The sequence below is a fragment of the Calidris pugnax genome, unplaced genomic scaffold (assembly GCF_001431845.1).
Source record: "Calidris pugnax isolate Ruff unplaced genomic scaffold, ASM143184v1 scaffold341, whole genome shotgun sequence".
NCBI classification, from domain to species: Eukaryota; Metazoa; Chordata; class Aves; order Charadriiformes; family Scolopacidae; genus Calidris; species Calidris pugnax.
Genome location: NW_015091149.1, coordinates 514227 through 529804, shown reverse-complemented (window position 1 = coordinate 529804; position 15578 = coordinate 514227). Strand labels below are relative to the sequence as shown.

The window sequence follows — 15578 nt, the reverse complement described above, 5'->3', positions numbered from 1 at the left end:
AGTTTCCTTGACGCAAGTGAAGGAGCCCTAGAGCTGCTCGGGGGCAGAGAGAACCCAGTGTGGGGTGATGCCCCCCCCAGCAGCCCCCCGAGCGCCGCCGGCCCACGCTCTGCCGGGGCAGCACCGCATCCCAACCGCAGCACCGGCGCGGGGGACGGCGAGAGGCCCCGCTTCCCGGAGCAGGGAGGGGGGGGCGAAGAGGCTGAACTCACACCCCCACCAGAGCACCTCGCTTGGGAGCCTTTATTTTGGAGAAAGTTAAAGCCTGTAGATACAGCAATAAAATATACAAAAAAATAAAGTTTTTTTACAGTATCGGGTGCTGCCCAGGGCTCCAGGGACTGCAGCTGGAGGCAGCTACACGCGAGCAGGGGGGGGCAGATCCCCTCTGAGCACCTCCCAACTTCAAGGGGGCTTCCTGGCCCCGGGGGCTGCCACAGCCACCATCTCCTGGCCACAGACAGGGACCAGGGGTGGCCCAGGCCCCACAGCCCCCCCCCCTTCCCCAAGTATCTGCCCACAGAGGCCACAGCCTACTTGGGGAGGGGAGGAAGGGGTGGGAAGGCAGCTCTCCTGCTTCCTCTCCCTCCTCTTCCTCACTCATCAGCATCTGCATGGCCCTGCGTGGAAAGGGCAGGGCTCCCCCCGCGTGGGGATGTACAGAACCACAACCCTCGACCCCCCCCCAGGGCAGGAAACCTGCCCTTTGCAACACCCACGTCTCCCTCCAGCGCTGGCCAAGAGCCCAGCCCTCTCCCTACCTCCATCCTGCTCCCTTCAACTCCTGCCACCTCCTACCTTGCCAGCCACAGCCACCTCTAACAAAAATGCCACCTGAAGCCCCCAAGAAGCTGCAAACCCACTGCCTGGGCCAGCACTAGCCACACCCAGAGGGGAAAGGGCCAAGCCAGACCCTCTATTGCTGGTCACTTTGGATCCAGACCTCCAGGGAGCTGAGGGGTCTCACTCTGCACAGTGTGTGCTGGCACTGGGACACATCACTGCCCTGCCCCAAGGAAACCAGTTGTCCCAGCAAGAGTCCTGGGACTGCCGGAGCTGGCCAGACCCTGGTGGCCACAGCAGGGAGTTGGTGGCAACTGATGGTGGCCACCAGAACTCCCTGCTGGCAGCAGAGCTCAGCAGGGTAGGGACGCCTGGGCCACCTTGTCCCCTGTGCTGGTCAAAGGTGGGGAGAGGAGACCCCTCTGCACCCTGGGGGGGCTGCTGGGACATGGTCACACGATGGGGGGCCAGCACCAGCCCATCCCTTCTTGGGCACCTGGAGGCAAATCAGGGCTGGTGGGACCTCTTTTGGCCTCTGGCAGCAGGGAAAGCAGCTTCGGGCAGCGGGGCGGGGGCTGCACAAGCATCTGTAAGAACTGAGGCTGCGAGGGGGGGCAATAGGCACTTGAATGAGCAAAACAATAATAAAAAACTGTTACGGAAGGAAATAGAAAAAGGTTCATCCTCCCCTCCCCCCAAAGAGACGAACAGCACCACCCTGACAAGAGGGGTGGTCGCTTGGGTCAAACAAGGAATCGGTGGTGAGGACCCCCCCCAGCTCTTCCCAGGAAGGGCCCAGAGCAGCCGTGACCAAGCAGGGTGAGACGAGGGGGGGGCTCTGGAGGTGGAAGCCTGGGTCCCAGCAGGGTCCCCGTGGAGCACCTCACATGGGTGAAGAAGCGCACTCCGGCATCAGCTCCATGTCTAAGGTCAGCGACTCTGTGGGGAGACACAGATGGGGGTTACAGAGCCCCTGCACGGCTACAGCCAGCACCCCCCCATCCTCCCCACATGCCAGGACCCCCCCAGACTCACCAAACTGCCCTCCTGCATTGGCCTCCGCGCCCTCGCTGTTGTTGCCAAACTGCATGAGCGAGTCCAGGGTGCGCGGGGACATGGGCAGGTCGATGCTGTTGCTGAAGGAGGTGCTGTCGGGGGCAGGAAGGGAAAAGCACAGAAAGCAGGGGAGTCAGGGTCTGGCCAGAGCCCTCAGACCCCCCCCCTTGTCCTCCCCCCGGGCCCCAGGGCACAGCCCAGCCCTCCCGAGAGAGCTCTGCAGAGGAAAGGGGCCCTGGTGGGGAGGAACAGGCTGCGGTTGGGGCAGAAGCAGAGCCCCAACCAGCCCCCATTGGCTCCCCCTGCCAGGACAGCAGGGAGGGGGGGGTGGGGGGAATGGTGGTGGGATGGAAACACCCCACAAGAGAGACTGAGCACAGGGAAAGGGACCCCCAGACCCCCCCAGGAACACTTACGGGGTGACACAGATGAACTTGGTCTTCAGATATGGAGCTGCACCTGGGGAGGAGGGAGCAGCCTCGTCACTGGCTGCTGGAGAAGGACCCCCCCCCTTCCCTGAGCCCACCCCCAGCTCTCACTGCCCTTCAAGGACCAGCACAGGATCCCAGTTGGGGACACTCTTCCACCAGTGCTGTCCCTGGAGCCACCTCCCAACACCGGAGATGTTCCAGAGCAAGGAAAGTCAACGACTACCTGAGTCAGTAGCTTCGGAGTGCTCCTGGCTCTCGGAGCGGCAGTACTTCCCAAACGCCTCCTCCTTGGGGATGTCGGGGTACAGGTACACCAGGGGGGACACCAGGATGTTGGTGGCATCCATGATCTTGTAGCCCATGATGATCTCCGCAAACGACATGTTGTTCAGCTGCTGCTTGGTGTAGGGCTCCACGGACTGGATCTGTGTCTTCCCTGCGTGAGGGGACCAGTGACATGGGGCTGGACCTTCCTTGGACAAAGGCAGGGCCTCCCACAAACCCCCCCAGGAGCCACAGGGACAAGACAGAGACACCCCAGTAGAAGATGGACAGGGGCACCCAGGAACCAGCAAAGGGCACCCAGGCTCAAAGATTTAACCCAGGGGAGAGGCCTTTGTGAGGACAAGGACAAAGGACAAGTGTCTTATGAAGGGACATTGCCCTGGTCTGAGCTCCCCACAGAGCCAGGTGGTGAGGACAGCGAGGGGGAGAGCACGTACCACTGATGTCCTTCTCCACCCAGGTGAAGGTGATGCCACCCTCCTTGCTGCTCTCGCTGAAGCGCAGCAGGAAGGTCCCCGGGGGCTTGGTGCTGAGGATGGCTCGCTCCCGCTCCTTGCTGATGAACCCCATGATGTACCTGGGGTTGGGGAGAGAGAAGAGCACGGGTGGGTGAGGACATCAATTCATCTGCTGCTCCGGGACACGAACCCTGCCAGGAGGACCTGGCCCACCACCAACATTTTATGGATTCCCAGGTGGGTTTTCACCCTGACCCAGCCAGGAGAAGCATCCCTGGGAGCCCACCTGCACCAGGACAGGCCTCATGGGAGCCCAACCAAGGCCCAGCCTGACCAAGTGTCCCCAAACCAACGCCGGCTGAGGCTCACCCTTCGTTCCACAGCGCCAGGATGTACTTTTTCACCAAGTCGATGATGTTGTCCAGCCAGACCCAGAAAGAGAAGCCTTTGCCAGCCATGTTCTCCTGAGGAGGAGGGCAGAGAGGCCGTGAGCATGGCCCAGAGGAAGGGATCAGCCAAGGGAAGGCGTTGGGGGAGGAGAGGGAGTCATACCTTGCAGAACTTGGCCCAAGTGATCTGACAGCCGGAGTAATTCACACCTGGCCCTGGCAGAGAGGAAGAGGAGCACCAAGGGTCAGACTGAGCTGTCCTTCCAAGGACACCCTTTCCAGGGAGTTGGGGGGCAGCAGGTGACAGGTAGGACACCTGTTCTGGGTTACCTAGGAGCTTCTCTGCCAGCGTCGTCAGCTGCTCGATGCTGAGGCCACGCTTCGTGGTGGAGGAGAACTGCCAGCTCAGCACCTCTGCCACCTGGTCCCAGGTCCCGATGGGCGGCTTGGTGAAGAAGTTCACGTTCTATACAAGGGAAAAAAGACAGCCCTGAGCAAGACGTGGGGACAGAAGCAGAACCAGGTCCTGCCCCAGCCCTGCTCCCAGGCCACAGCTTCCTTCTCCTGCCTGCTGTGATGCTCTGGTCCCAAAGCCCTACCTTGGGGTTGTTGGTCAGCATGTTGTACCACAGGATGGACGCCCAGGCATTGGGCATCTGGCAGATGTTGGAGATGACCACCACGGGCAGCGAGTGGGTCTGCAAAGACAGGACATCAGCATGGGCTGGGACATCTCCCAGGGCTCCTCTGTGCCCAGGCCTGCAGCAGCAAGAGGCAGAAACCCCCAGCTCACCTCCAGGTCTATCTTCAGCCCCTGGTGATACACCTCTGTCTCAAAGGTGATGAGGTGCAGCTCCTCGGTGACTATCAGCGAGGCCTAAGTGTGGAAGAGGACACAATGAGCATGGAGGAGATGCCAGCCCTTGGCCTGACACATGGCCACCAGCCCCCCTGGGGGGGACAGGGCTGTTCTGGCAGCTGCCAATGGTCTCCCCCCCCACAAAGGGCAGTGCTCCTGCTTCTCCTCGAGGCTCAGCTGCGAGCTGGGGAGCAGAGTTGCCAGCAAAGGGCTCTCACACCAGGGACCCCCCAGCACTCACGTCGCAGTTGGCTCGGCCTCCATTCCCACATCGCTGCTCCCGCAGGGTCTGTGGAGAGGAGGAACGGGCTGAAGCCTCACCATGAGGGCACGTGGCCTCCACGAGAGCAGCCCAGGGCTCCTGGGACCTACCAGGTGCTTGAACTCCGCGGAGAGGCTGCCGTTGTTCGACTCCTCCATGTTCATGACCTTGGTGTTTGTCCCCAGGATGTTAAACTTCCGGGACCTTGAAAGAGGAAAAAGAGGGAGCGTGGCTGCCAGGGCCCTCAGAGCAAACGTGCAGCAGGACGTTTGCCAGGATTAAAAGCAGAAGTGAGAAAAAGAAGAAAAAAAATAAAAAGAGAAGAAAAGAAAACCAAACCACTATTGCACTTACCCCCGAAGCGCTGCAACATCCCCGGAGTCCCTAGGAAAGGGGAGAGACACCTGGTCATGGCCACGGCCTTCCCACCCTGACACAGACACGCTGGTGTGTGGGGCTGGTGCATCACAACACAAGTCCAGACCCCCCCAGGCTGTCCCCTGGGACCCAGCATCACCCCACACCCTCCAATGGCAGCAGGAACCAGTCCCACTCCAGTAACCCCACCCAGTGCCACCAGCATCAGGGCACGGGACTCACTTGTCAATGCAGACTTTAATTTTCAGCTGATAGTTCAGCTCTGGAAACTTGACCAACAACCTGCAGAGAGTCAGCAGAGTGTGAGTGTGAGCACCCTGCACACACAAACATCTGGCAGATACCGAGAACAGCTGGATGCAGAGCAGCTCACACCACCAAGCTCACAGGGATGTGTTTTTACCCAGCTCCTCCACATCCCTGAGCCCCCCCTTGACATGTCAGCCCTCACCTTGTCCCCAGAGCCATGGGGGTGTTGACACTCCCCTGAGCCCCCCCTGCCCAAACACCCTCCACACTGCTCTGTGGCCAGATGCTGCCACGGGCACAGTGGGGGCACAGCCAGGGATGGTGCCAGAGCCTGGAGTCGCAGCAGCCACTCTCTGTAGAGGGTGCGGGGGACCAGGGGCTGGCTGGGGGGGCCAGGGACACGCTGAGGCTCCCTTCCCCGGCAGCAGGATTGACCCAAATCCTGGCAGAGCCAAGCTGGGGGCTGCATCAGCACCATCACCTTCTTCAGAGAGAGAAATCCCGCTCTGTTTCCCCCCCAAAACACAGCCCCTTCCCCTCACCCACAGCGGGATCACCCACCAGTGACACTCACCTGACTTTGGTGGTGAACTGCACCCCAGTTTTGATGACGAGGGGCCTGTCAGGGTGCATGGGCATGCAGGGCTGCCTCTCCACCACGAAAGCGCTGCAGAGGAGAGCACAAGAACCACAGTCAAACCTCCACAGCTCACTCACTGCCCACCCCCTCCACCCGTGACCAGGGCACTGCCCGCAGCCCCCCCCCAAACCCCCAGCACCTTTTCATCAGGTTCCTGAACAGCTCCACAATCCGCTCCTCCAGCATGGGCCGGTGCTGGACAATGGGGTCCCCCTTGTAGGACACTTTCTGCTGCAGTTCTTCCAACTTCTTGATCTGCTGCCGGGTCTGGAGCTGTGATTCGGCGAGAGAGGTTATCCTGGGGGGAGCAGGAAAAGCAGTGTTAGTGGTGGCTGCCCCATCCCAGCCCACAGAGCCCCCCACTCTGCCCCAGCTCGTGCCAGGGAGGACACCCTCTGTACCAAACAGAACACGTCTGTGGCTCCTGACCCACTGTGTTTTTCTGAGCTGTGCATTACAAAAGAAACCTGCCCGAGTTCTGCAGAGACACACCAAGGACCACAAACTTCTCAGCCTCAAACCCCACAGGCTCGGGGTAAGTCACTCCAGCACCATTGCCTGCTGTTGGGGATCGATCCAACCAGTGTGGCCCATTTACACTCACAGCACCAGGAGCCCTTTTGTGAGGATATTTCCAGGGGCAGAGAGAATCACAGAATCATAGAATTGCCCAGGCGGGAAGGGACCTCCAAAGGCCATCTAGTCCCACCCCCCCGCAGTCAGCAGGGACACCCCCAACTAGACCAGGTTGCCCAGGGCCTCGTCGAGCCTCACCTTGAATATCTCCAGGGATGGGGCCTCAACCACCTCCCTGGGCAACCTGTTCCAGTGCTCCACCACCCTCACAGTGAAGAACCCTCTCCTCATCTCCAGTCTAAATCTGTTCCCCTCCAGCTTGAAGCCATTGTCCCTCGTCTCGTCACTGCAGGCCTTTCTAAACAGGTTCTCCCCAGCCTTCCTGTAGCCCCCTCAGGTACTGGAAGGTCGCTATTAGGTCTCCCCGGAGCCTCCTCTTCTCCAGGCTGAACAACCCCAGCTCCCTCAGCCTGTCCTCGTAGCAGAGGTGCTCCATCCCCCTGATCATCCTTGTGGCCCTCCTCTGGACCCGCTCCATCAGGTCCATGTCCTTCTTATATTGAGGGCTCCAGACCTGCACACAATACTCATTTCCACCACGGGTGTTCGGAGGCCCCTCTCTAGGGACTGATGTCACCCCCGGGGCAGCACCTACCAGTTCTCCAGCCGGTCTAAGCAGATGTTGGGGGGGCCACCGATGCAAGCAATCTGCTGCCGCCTCTTCCAGTCTGCCAGCTCCTCATCTGCCAGCATCTTCTGCACGTACTCCATGGCTGACAGCAGCCCCGCCAGCTCGCTCACAATTCCCTGCACAGGGGAAAAAAAAAAAAAAATTTCAACTACATATTTTCAATGGATTCAGGTGTCCTACACTTCTCATCAAAATGGCAAGGGAAAAAAAAAAAAAAAAAGCAGAACCTTCAACACCCTCCGAGATCTGCAAGTTTCACATTCACAGGCAAGAAAGAAGCCGCCCAGGGCTGCGTTCCCAGCTGCTCTCAGTTCTGGCCACACAGGAACACAAACTCGTAGCCCAGGGAGGTAGCCCTGCACCACGGAGGGGGGTCTGGAGGCCCAGCACCACGTACCCTTCGCATCTGGTCCAGCGCCGTCAGCATTTGCTCCAGCTGCTGCATCTTCTGCCTGGTCACCGACTGGTTGTTCCCGTTCAGATCCTGCATGTCTGTGCGGAGACGGGAGAGCTTCAGACCAGCACTGGGCTCCTCCTGCCCTCCCAAAGCACCACACAAACTAAAGACTGCCAAGGAGCCATTAATAGCCTCGTTAATAGCTAAGCAGGGATCTCACACAGCCTCCGAGCATCTTCCCTGCAAGCACAGCAGAGCCATCACCTCCACAGGCTCTGGCTCAGCTCCCCCTAAGGCAGCAGCAGAAGCAGAGACAAGGTTTCTCCAATTGCCATGCAAATTCCCGAGCCCAAGCCACCCTTCTGGCTGGGAGAGGAGGCACCGGTGGGGCTGGAACGTGCCCTCCAGCTAGTTTCCTTGCAGGAACACACTTTGGTTTGCCAGACGCTAACGAGCTGCCATTACCTCCTTGGCTTTTCAAAGTCTTGTAGTTAAAATCAAAGTCATCCTGTAGATTTTCCACCACTTTCATCTTCTGCTCCAGATCCTGCAGGGCAAGAGATGTGGATTTATCCAAAGCACTACCTCCTGGCAGTGAGGGAAGGAGAAGGTGCCCGGGCAGCACACCTACCTGCACTCTCTTCCTCACATCCTGCAGGTGCTGCTCCAGCATCTGCTGCTTTTCCGTCACAACAGCCGCCGTTGGATGCGTGGCCTGTCCCCCTTGCTGCAGAGGGGACAAGGAGGGTGTCAGAAAAGGGCCATGACCCAGGGATGTTCCCCTCCCAGCCCGAGGAGGCTTTGCAGGAAGGATCTTGACCCCCCCGCCTTGCTAACAAAAGCCAGTGGGGCTGGGTGCCCACTCGCAGCATCAGCTCCAGGCGGCACAGGAGAGCAGAAGTTATCCCCGGGACCATCCCTCACACAAAGGAGCTCCCATTTCTGGGGGGAATAAGCAAGGAACTTCGGACTGCAGCTTCCCCACTGCACCCAGTACCCCAGGGCACCCTGGCCACTGACCTGGGCAGCGGTGGCAGCCGTCTGGAGGAGCCGGGACTCTTCCCACAGGCAACGAGCCACGATGCGGGCGATTTCCATCGGCTTCTCCAAGTACCTGCTCTGTAAGAGGTTCAAAACCCCAAGGTCAGCAGGCACAACGTAACTCCCAGGATCTCTGCACCCTTTGGGGCTGTGGGTCTTGAGCTGCTGAGGAAGCCCCTGGACTTCCACAGGCTCCCCCCCAGCCCCCCCAAACCCATGCTCCCCCACCTCACCTGCAGGAACTGCTTGATGCGGCGCAGGTTGTGCTGGTAGAGGACGTTGGACTCCTGCAGGAAGCGGCTGTACTGCTGGTCGATCTCCCCCAGCAGGTTGTGGAACACCAGCGTGGCGTGCGACTCCTTGCTGGCTGCGTATGCCCTGCAGGAGGAGGGGGAGGGGGGGGGCAAGGTCCTGGGTACCAGCGCAGGGGAAGGGGCACGGCAGGACGGCTCTGCTCATGCCCCCCACGCAATATAAGCCCCCCACCACCTCCCCAGCCCGTGCCACGGCAGGGTCAGAGCTGGCCTGACTCGCTCCATGAGCCCTCAGTCTGTGCCCGCGAGGGCAGGGCAACCAGGGAGGGCATTGGGCTCAGGCTGGGGTCTGGCCACCAGCCAGCACACAGGAGCACCTCGCCAGCCCCACGTGCTCCCTGGACGGGCTCCAGGGACTGGTGCTTTGTGACAACCTTGTTTACAATAGAGGCCAACGCCAGACAGCCCTGGATGGGGACACCTCCTCTCTGCAGCACCCCCTTCTCCTGGTCCAGGGTCTGACACCAGAGTCCCCCTCCCCTCCGCGCCACACAAGCCTCAAGAAACCACATCCAGTGCCCGGGGAAGGTTGTAGAGCTCCTCAGAGCCACCTGGGTGCCTGCTGGCACCCAAGGGTGGGTGTCCCGAGCAAAGTCCCCACCTCAGCGTTTCGCAAGGCCTTACCAGTCCTGGCTCTCGATCCACGGGGCCAGGAACTGCCGCAGCTCCATGGGGAAGCTGTCGCTGTAGAGCTGGTGGAGCTGCTCCAGGTACCGCGTGTCGAGCTGCTGCAGCTGGTTCCACTGCGCCATCCTGGCCGGCTCCGGAGACCTGCTGGGACCATGGGCACCATGGGCACGTGGAGCTGGCACCCAGCAGCCTCCCACCTCCCCTCCTTTGGTGGGACCCAGCCATGGCCACTGCTCCCCTTTGGGGAGAGCAATGGGGCCAGAACTAGAGACAGTCGGGGCACTCCAGGAGGGCTGGTGTGGGCAAGTGCCCATCCCTCCGAGGGTAGCCCAGGGTCAGGGCAGACACCGTGTGCCCAGCTCTGAGCCCACCACACTACAGAGCCCCAACACCCCTCCAGGGATGTGCCCAGGCCCCGTGTCCCTGCAGAGCCACTCGTGCCTCCAGGAGCTGGTTCCTCTCCAGCCAAACCGCCCCTGAGCCACCAGCCACGGGACCAGTTCAAGGAGCCTTGGGACCAGCACCGGTTTGTGCCCCCAGGCTGGGCTCCAGCAAGGGGAGAGTGGCCACCAGCTGCAGGGAAGTGCCACGGGCTGGTCCGGGTCACAGGAAGGTGGAACCGCAGAGCGAAACTGGGGGAATAATGGGAAGCACCGGGGAGGGCAGGGAAGGAACCAGCCTGGCTGTGAGGAGAAAAGCCCTTTTCACAACATCCACGTCCCACACCGGAGCCCCCGGCAGCGCAGAACGTGGCAAAGCAACCCCCCCCAGGCTGCAGGGGCCCCACAGCACCGCTCCATCCCAGAGCTCAGCTCCAAATCCAGCACGGAAGGCAGCCTTGGCCCCAGCCTGGCCGAGCTTCCCGAGAATTGCAGCGGCGAAATGTTTTGCTTTGCCCTGAACAAAGCCCAATAAAGCCCGGATTCTGACTCATTCTCTTTTCACCACGCGTCACCAAGCTAATCGGAAACATCTGAGATGAGAAGGGCAGAGCTCGCCCTGGCACCGGTGACCATTTGCACCAGCTGAGAGCTTCAGCCCCCGCACCCCGAGCTCAGCCTCATCCTCCCTCCCCAGCCCCCAGGATGGGGGGCACAGCCCCGGCAGGTCAGACCCGACGCAGCCCCTCTTACAGACCCCAAGGGGGAAGAAGCCTCGCTTCACGCTGCCCCTCACACCAAGGGTCAGGTCAGACTTAAATCACAGACAGCTCTGAACGCCACCAAACCCCTCGGGGACACACAGGGGCTCTCTCCTGACACAGGGAATGCAGCTCCAGGAGCTTCCATGCATCCAGCTTCGGCCTGAGAGCCCCGAGCTTCCCCGCAGAGAGCAAAATTCCCGAGTGCCTCCCTTCTGCAAAGCTTCCTCCTCCAGAGAGGCACCATTTCCCAAAGCTTCCCTACCTTCTCTCCCAGGGAAAAAGGCAGGGCTCTGGGGCAGGGAGGTCACTAGCCACAGGTAGGAGCCTTTAATGCGATGCCAATGTCCCCCCGGGGCCCCCCCAGCGCATGCCTGGCCCTGCTGCGGGAGGCCGGGAAGAGCTGCAGAGCTGCCGGGAAGAGCAGAAGGCGGAGACTGCCAGGAAGCAACAGAAACAAGGAAGGAGCAATTTTCAAGTTAGAGACTTGTGCCACGGTGGGAATCAAAGCCACGCTAACGAGGGGACGGCGGGAGCGGGGGAACCCAGTTCTGCTCGACACCGGCACGAAGTCACCTCCCTGCAGAGAGCTGTTTGCTTTTCACAGAATCACAGAGTCTTCTGGGTTGGAAGGGACCTTAAAGATCATCTTGTCCAACCGTCAACCTAACTGACAAAAATAGACACCCGCACAACAAACAAGGAGCATCACCATCACTAAACCAGACCTCCCAGCACTACATCAACCCGTCTTTTGAACACCTCCAGGGATGGGGCCTCCACCACCTCCCTGGGCAGCCCATTCCAATGCCTGAGAACCCTTTCAGTGAAAAAATTTTTCCTGATATCCAGCCTGAACCTCCCCTGGTGCAACTTGAGGCCATTTCCTCTTGTCCTGTCGCCTGTGACTTGAGAGAAGAGACCAACCCCCACCTCTCTACCCCCTCCTTTCAGGGAGTTGTAGAGAGCAATAAGGTCTCCCCTCAGCCTCCTCTTCTCCAGGCTGAACACCCCCAGCTCCCTCAGCCTCTCCTCATAAGACTTATTCTCCAGACCCCTCACCATCTTTGTCCCCCTTCTCTGGACCCGCTCCAGCACCTCAATGTCTTTTTTATGGTAGGGGGCCCAAAACTGGACACAGCACTCAAGGTGAGGCCTCACCAGTGCCAGCACCGGGAGGTTTGAGCCTCCAAAACAGCCACCAGGCACCTTCAGCATCACTGTACATCATGCTCTTCCCGATCTTTTCCCTGTTTTTCTGGATGGTTTTTGTAAGAAGAGAGAAAAGAGGAGACATTCTGTTGAGGACCAGACACAAAGACAGACACAGGACCTTGATGTGGAGTTAAAGAGGTTTGGGGAACTCCCCAGCTTTGAGGAGCCCCAAGAAGAGTTGTCTCTTCCCCAGGACCTGAACCTTGAACAACCACCCTCTGGTGTAACCCCCAGCACGGAGCACGTGAACTAGGCCTGGCTCTAACAGAGCAATAAGAGAAAGGGAGGAGAGAGACACTGGTCCATGCAGGAGCCTGTGAACAACAGACTCCTTCGGCCTCAGAGCAGGGCCTGGTTTGACATGACAGGGCCACGGGGACCGGGCACGGCCTTGGAGCCCCCATTTTGCAGTGGCTCCAGCTCTTTGCCGGCCATTAGGAAACATTTCTTTTCTAGACATTAGGAAACAATTCTTCACAGAGAGAGTGGCCGGGCATTGGAATAGGCTGCCCAGGGAGGGGGTTGAGTCACCATCCCTGGCTGTGTTTAAGAACCGTTTAGATGTGGTGTTGGGGGATATGGTGTAGGGGAGAACTTTAGAGTAGGGTGGATGGCTGGACTCGATCCCGAGGGTCTCTTCCAGCCTAGATAATTCTGTGATTCTGTGATTTGCCTGCAGCAGTGGCACAGGAGCTCTCCCAGCTGCGCTGCACTCACTGCCCTTTTAACCAGCCCTGGAAGCTGCTCCAGCATGAACCCTGTGGTGGTGCTTCTGGGGAGAAAAACCCCAATAAATCCAGGGGCCAGGCAAGAGCTGAAACCTCCAAGCCACCAGAGTCCCCTATCACCAGTGAGAGGGGCCACCCCATTCCCCATCACACCCCAGTGGAGTGGCTCAGACTCTCTGGGGCTGCAGCAGCTGAACCAGACACTTCCCTGAACCTCTGATCCAAGCAGATCTTCCACTAAGAAGCCACAGTCTGGGTATTTCTGCCCCGGCCTGCAGAGCACTGACATGCTGAGGGAAAAGCTCCCAGGTGGTAGCCCCATTTGGATGGGAATCGGCCACTTCTGGTTGCCACAGAGGGCCCAGGACAAGCCACGGTGGCAGCCGGGCCCCTCTCCGGTGCGGGGTGCCCCCGGTGCCGCGCATGCTCGGCGGCTGCAGGAAGCAGGGCCCCGGCAGGGCCCCAGCACCGCCAGCCCCGAAAAAGAGAACTAACACGTCATGAAACAGGAGCTGCCTCGTCCCCCCCTCGGGGGTCACGCAGGGAGAGCAGCCGAGGAAGCCGCTGCAGACCACGGGCACCAGCACAGAGGAGCCACGGAGGGTTCCCCCGGTGCAGGAGCAGGGCTGCAGCCTGCAGGGACCGGGGGCAGGACGTGGCCTCCGCTCCCCATCCCCTCGGCTGCAGCCAGCTCTCACCTCCAGGGAGGTCTCAGCAGGTCACACTGAGGTTTTCACAGCCCCCAGGTCACCCCCAGCCGGACACAGGGACCCCCCCTCCTCGCTGCCGCAAGAGCAACGGGCTGAAGAGAGCCCTGAGATGTGCTTTGGTAGAACATGGGCTCACACCAGTAGAGATGGCTCTGCCACAGCGGGCAACAGGAGCCCCTGGATGGTGGCCACCACCCCATCGCCGAGTTGGGGGGATGCAGGAGGCAGGACCTGCTGGGAGCAGGGAGGAAGCAGCCAAAACCTTCCTCTCCCTCCTAAGGGGCTGAGAGGAGACATTGTCTCCTTTGGGGCAGCACCAAGCTCCAGCTCCTCCAGCACCAACCCAAAGCACCCACTGCCCCCCAGGAAAAGGGACACCCCTCTGCAGCCCGAGGGAAGCTCTGACCTGGGCAGCCCCCCCCGGCCCCACGCAGGAGCCTCTCCCCAGCCAGCCCCCACCACCGGGAACCCTCCTTCTCCTGGGCTGGGAGATCTGAGGGTTGAAGTTTTCCGACTCCGCCGGGCTCGCCCGTCTCTGCGGTTTCTCTCTCTCCTCCCGGCTCTGGAACGGGGCCAGGGAGCAGCCGTCGCAGCCAGGGCCGTGATGCAAACCCCGGGGTAAACACGCTGCCCGGAGCTGGGAGCGAAGGTGCTAAAAGTAGCTCAAGAGCTAAAGTTCATCTTTCTTTAGCTGCTCTGCGAGGGCAGAGCACGAGCCGGGTCCGGCCTCGCTGGCAGCTCTGCACACCCCAAGAGCTGTACCCAAACCAGGGCTGCCCTAGAGCCACCCTACAACCACCCCCCATCCGCTGCCCCGACTCTTGGAGGCACCTGAACAACCCTCACCTGCACCCACCACACACACAACAGCTCCAGGGACAATGGGAATGGGGGAATCACTGGAGAGGGCCCGAAAGGATGGTGACACCCCTTTTCCCTGCAGTGCCAGGAGCAGGAGGAAGCTACGAGGAAGCTGGGTGACCGGTGGCGTTGCACAGGTCACATCAACAGTGTTATCACCAGCAGAAGAGTCACAGATTTGTGACAGACACCACCCTGACATGCCACAGGAGCTGCCCCCACTCCCACACGCCCATCGAAAAACTGTTCTTCTCCAACAAAGCAGGTCCCTGCTGCGGGCAGGCACGGCCAGAGCTCCCAGGAGGCTGTCGGGAGGACTTGGCTCCGCTCCCCTGGAGAGCTTTCAAAGCCAGCCCTGGAGGCGGAAAACCCAAGCAGCGATGCAGAGATTTGCGAAAGGAGAAGAGGGTGACGGCGCAGGGAGGCTCAGGGCCACCTCAAAGCCGCAGCACCGAGTTCCCTGCTCAGCCCCCACCACAAAACCGGCTGTTCTTCATCCCAGCAGCTCCCCAGGGTCCATCCCAACACGTATCCCCACTGCAGGAGCTGTAACACGGCCACCACCACCACCATCCCGGGCAGAGGATGCCAGGGTGCACACCCCTCCCGTCCCTGCCACCGACCCCTGCGCCAGAAGCTCCGACAAGACCCCTGGGGACCTGCAGAAGGGGCTGCACTGGGGAGTGATGGTGACAGGGATCACCTTCAGGGTGGGAAGGGGATCACCTGCCCCAAGGCACACACAGGGGCAGGGCCAGCGCCCTACAGGGGCAACAGGGACCTCAAGCTGGAGGGGAACAGATTTAGACTGGAGATGAGGAGCAGGTTCTTCACTGTGAGGGTGGTGGAGCACTGGAACAGGTTGCCCAGGGAGGTGGTTGAGGCCCCTTCCCTAGAGATATTCAAGGAGAGGCTCGACGAGGCCCTGGGCAACCTTGTCTAGTTGGGGGTGTCCCTGCTGACTGCGGGGGGGTCGGACTAGATGGCCTTTGGAGGTCCCTTCCAGCCTGGGCAATTCTATGATTCCCTTGAGCGGGGCCGGGGTAGCCCACCCTCTCCATGGGGACACCACCCCGTGCCCCCCCAGCAGGTGCACACACGTGTGTGGGGAGCTTGTGGGTCAGGGTCTGGCACAGGGTGGGCCAGAGTGGTGCAGAGAAGGGGCAGGAGGGGGGGCAGCACCGTGGGCCCCCACAGAGCCCCGGGGTGACCCCACCACATGGCTCCCACCCTCACCCAGATACCCCCCCGAGGGTTCAGGCTCTGCACCCACCACAGCAAAAGGGGGTGTCAAACCAGAGCCGGGGGGAGGGAGAAGGTCCCGAGCGGGGGGTTGTGTCCCGGGGAGGGTCACAGCCCCACAGAGACGTCATCCGGGTCCCGGGGTGCCCGGTGCAGGACCCCCAGCCCCACTTTCAGCCCCGAGTCATTTCACCAGCACGAGAATCCCACCACCGGGACGGGCTGCGCCGGTGTCTGCCCCA

The 15578-nt window shown here is 60.7% G+C and overlaps 1 protein-coding gene across 2 annotated transcripts; it reads right to left on the bottom strand.

Moving 5' to 3' along the window:
* Positions 1-227: 227 nt before the first annotated feature.
* Positions 228-9571, bottom strand: STAT3 (signal transducer and activator of transcription 3 (acute-phase response factor)). 2 transcript variants are annotated; one of them, XM_014959171.1, is made up of 23 exons: positions 9434-9571; positions 8729-8873; positions 8475-8573; positions 8086-8181; positions 7920-8001; positions 7455-7549; positions 7022-7173; positions 5930-6088; positions 5725-5817; positions 5124-5183; positions 4878-4907; positions 4634-4727; positions 4503-4550; positions 4196-4279; positions 4002-4100; positions 3733-3868; positions 3566-3618; positions 3383-3477; positions 2993-3132; positions 2491-2706; positions 2256-2298; positions 1819-1931; positions 228-1722 (listed from the first exon to the last, which is right to left on the bottom strand). In XM_014959171.1, exons 1-23 carry the CDS (start codon positions 9559-9561, stop codon positions 1667-1669), a joined length of 2316 nt encoding a protein of 771 aa, XP_014814657.1. In that variant the 5' UTR covers positions 9562-9571; the 3' UTR covers positions 228-1666. The 2 variants fall into 2 exon arrangements, with proteins under 2 accessions (XP_014814657.1, XP_014814658.1); XM_014959172.1 differs by having other exon boundaries at positions 2494-2706; positions 9434-9561.
* Positions 9572-15578: the final 6007 nt, after the last annotated feature.

Bases quoted from the DNA above. Each gene is read 5' to 3' on its own strand.
- STAT3 (XM_014959171.1), bottom strand. From the start codon at position 9,561: ATGGCGCAGTGGAACCAGCTGCAGCAGCTCGACACGCGGTACCTGGAG. The intron at 4,908-5,123 runs GTGAGTCCCGTG...CCCCTTTCCTAG, and splicing joins ATTAAAGTCTGCATTGACAA to GGACTCCGGGGATGTTGCAG. The intron at 4,101-4,195 runs GTGAGCTGGGGG...CTGTCTTTGCAG, and splicing joins GGCTGAAGATAGACCTGGAG to ACCCACTCGCTGCCCGTGGT.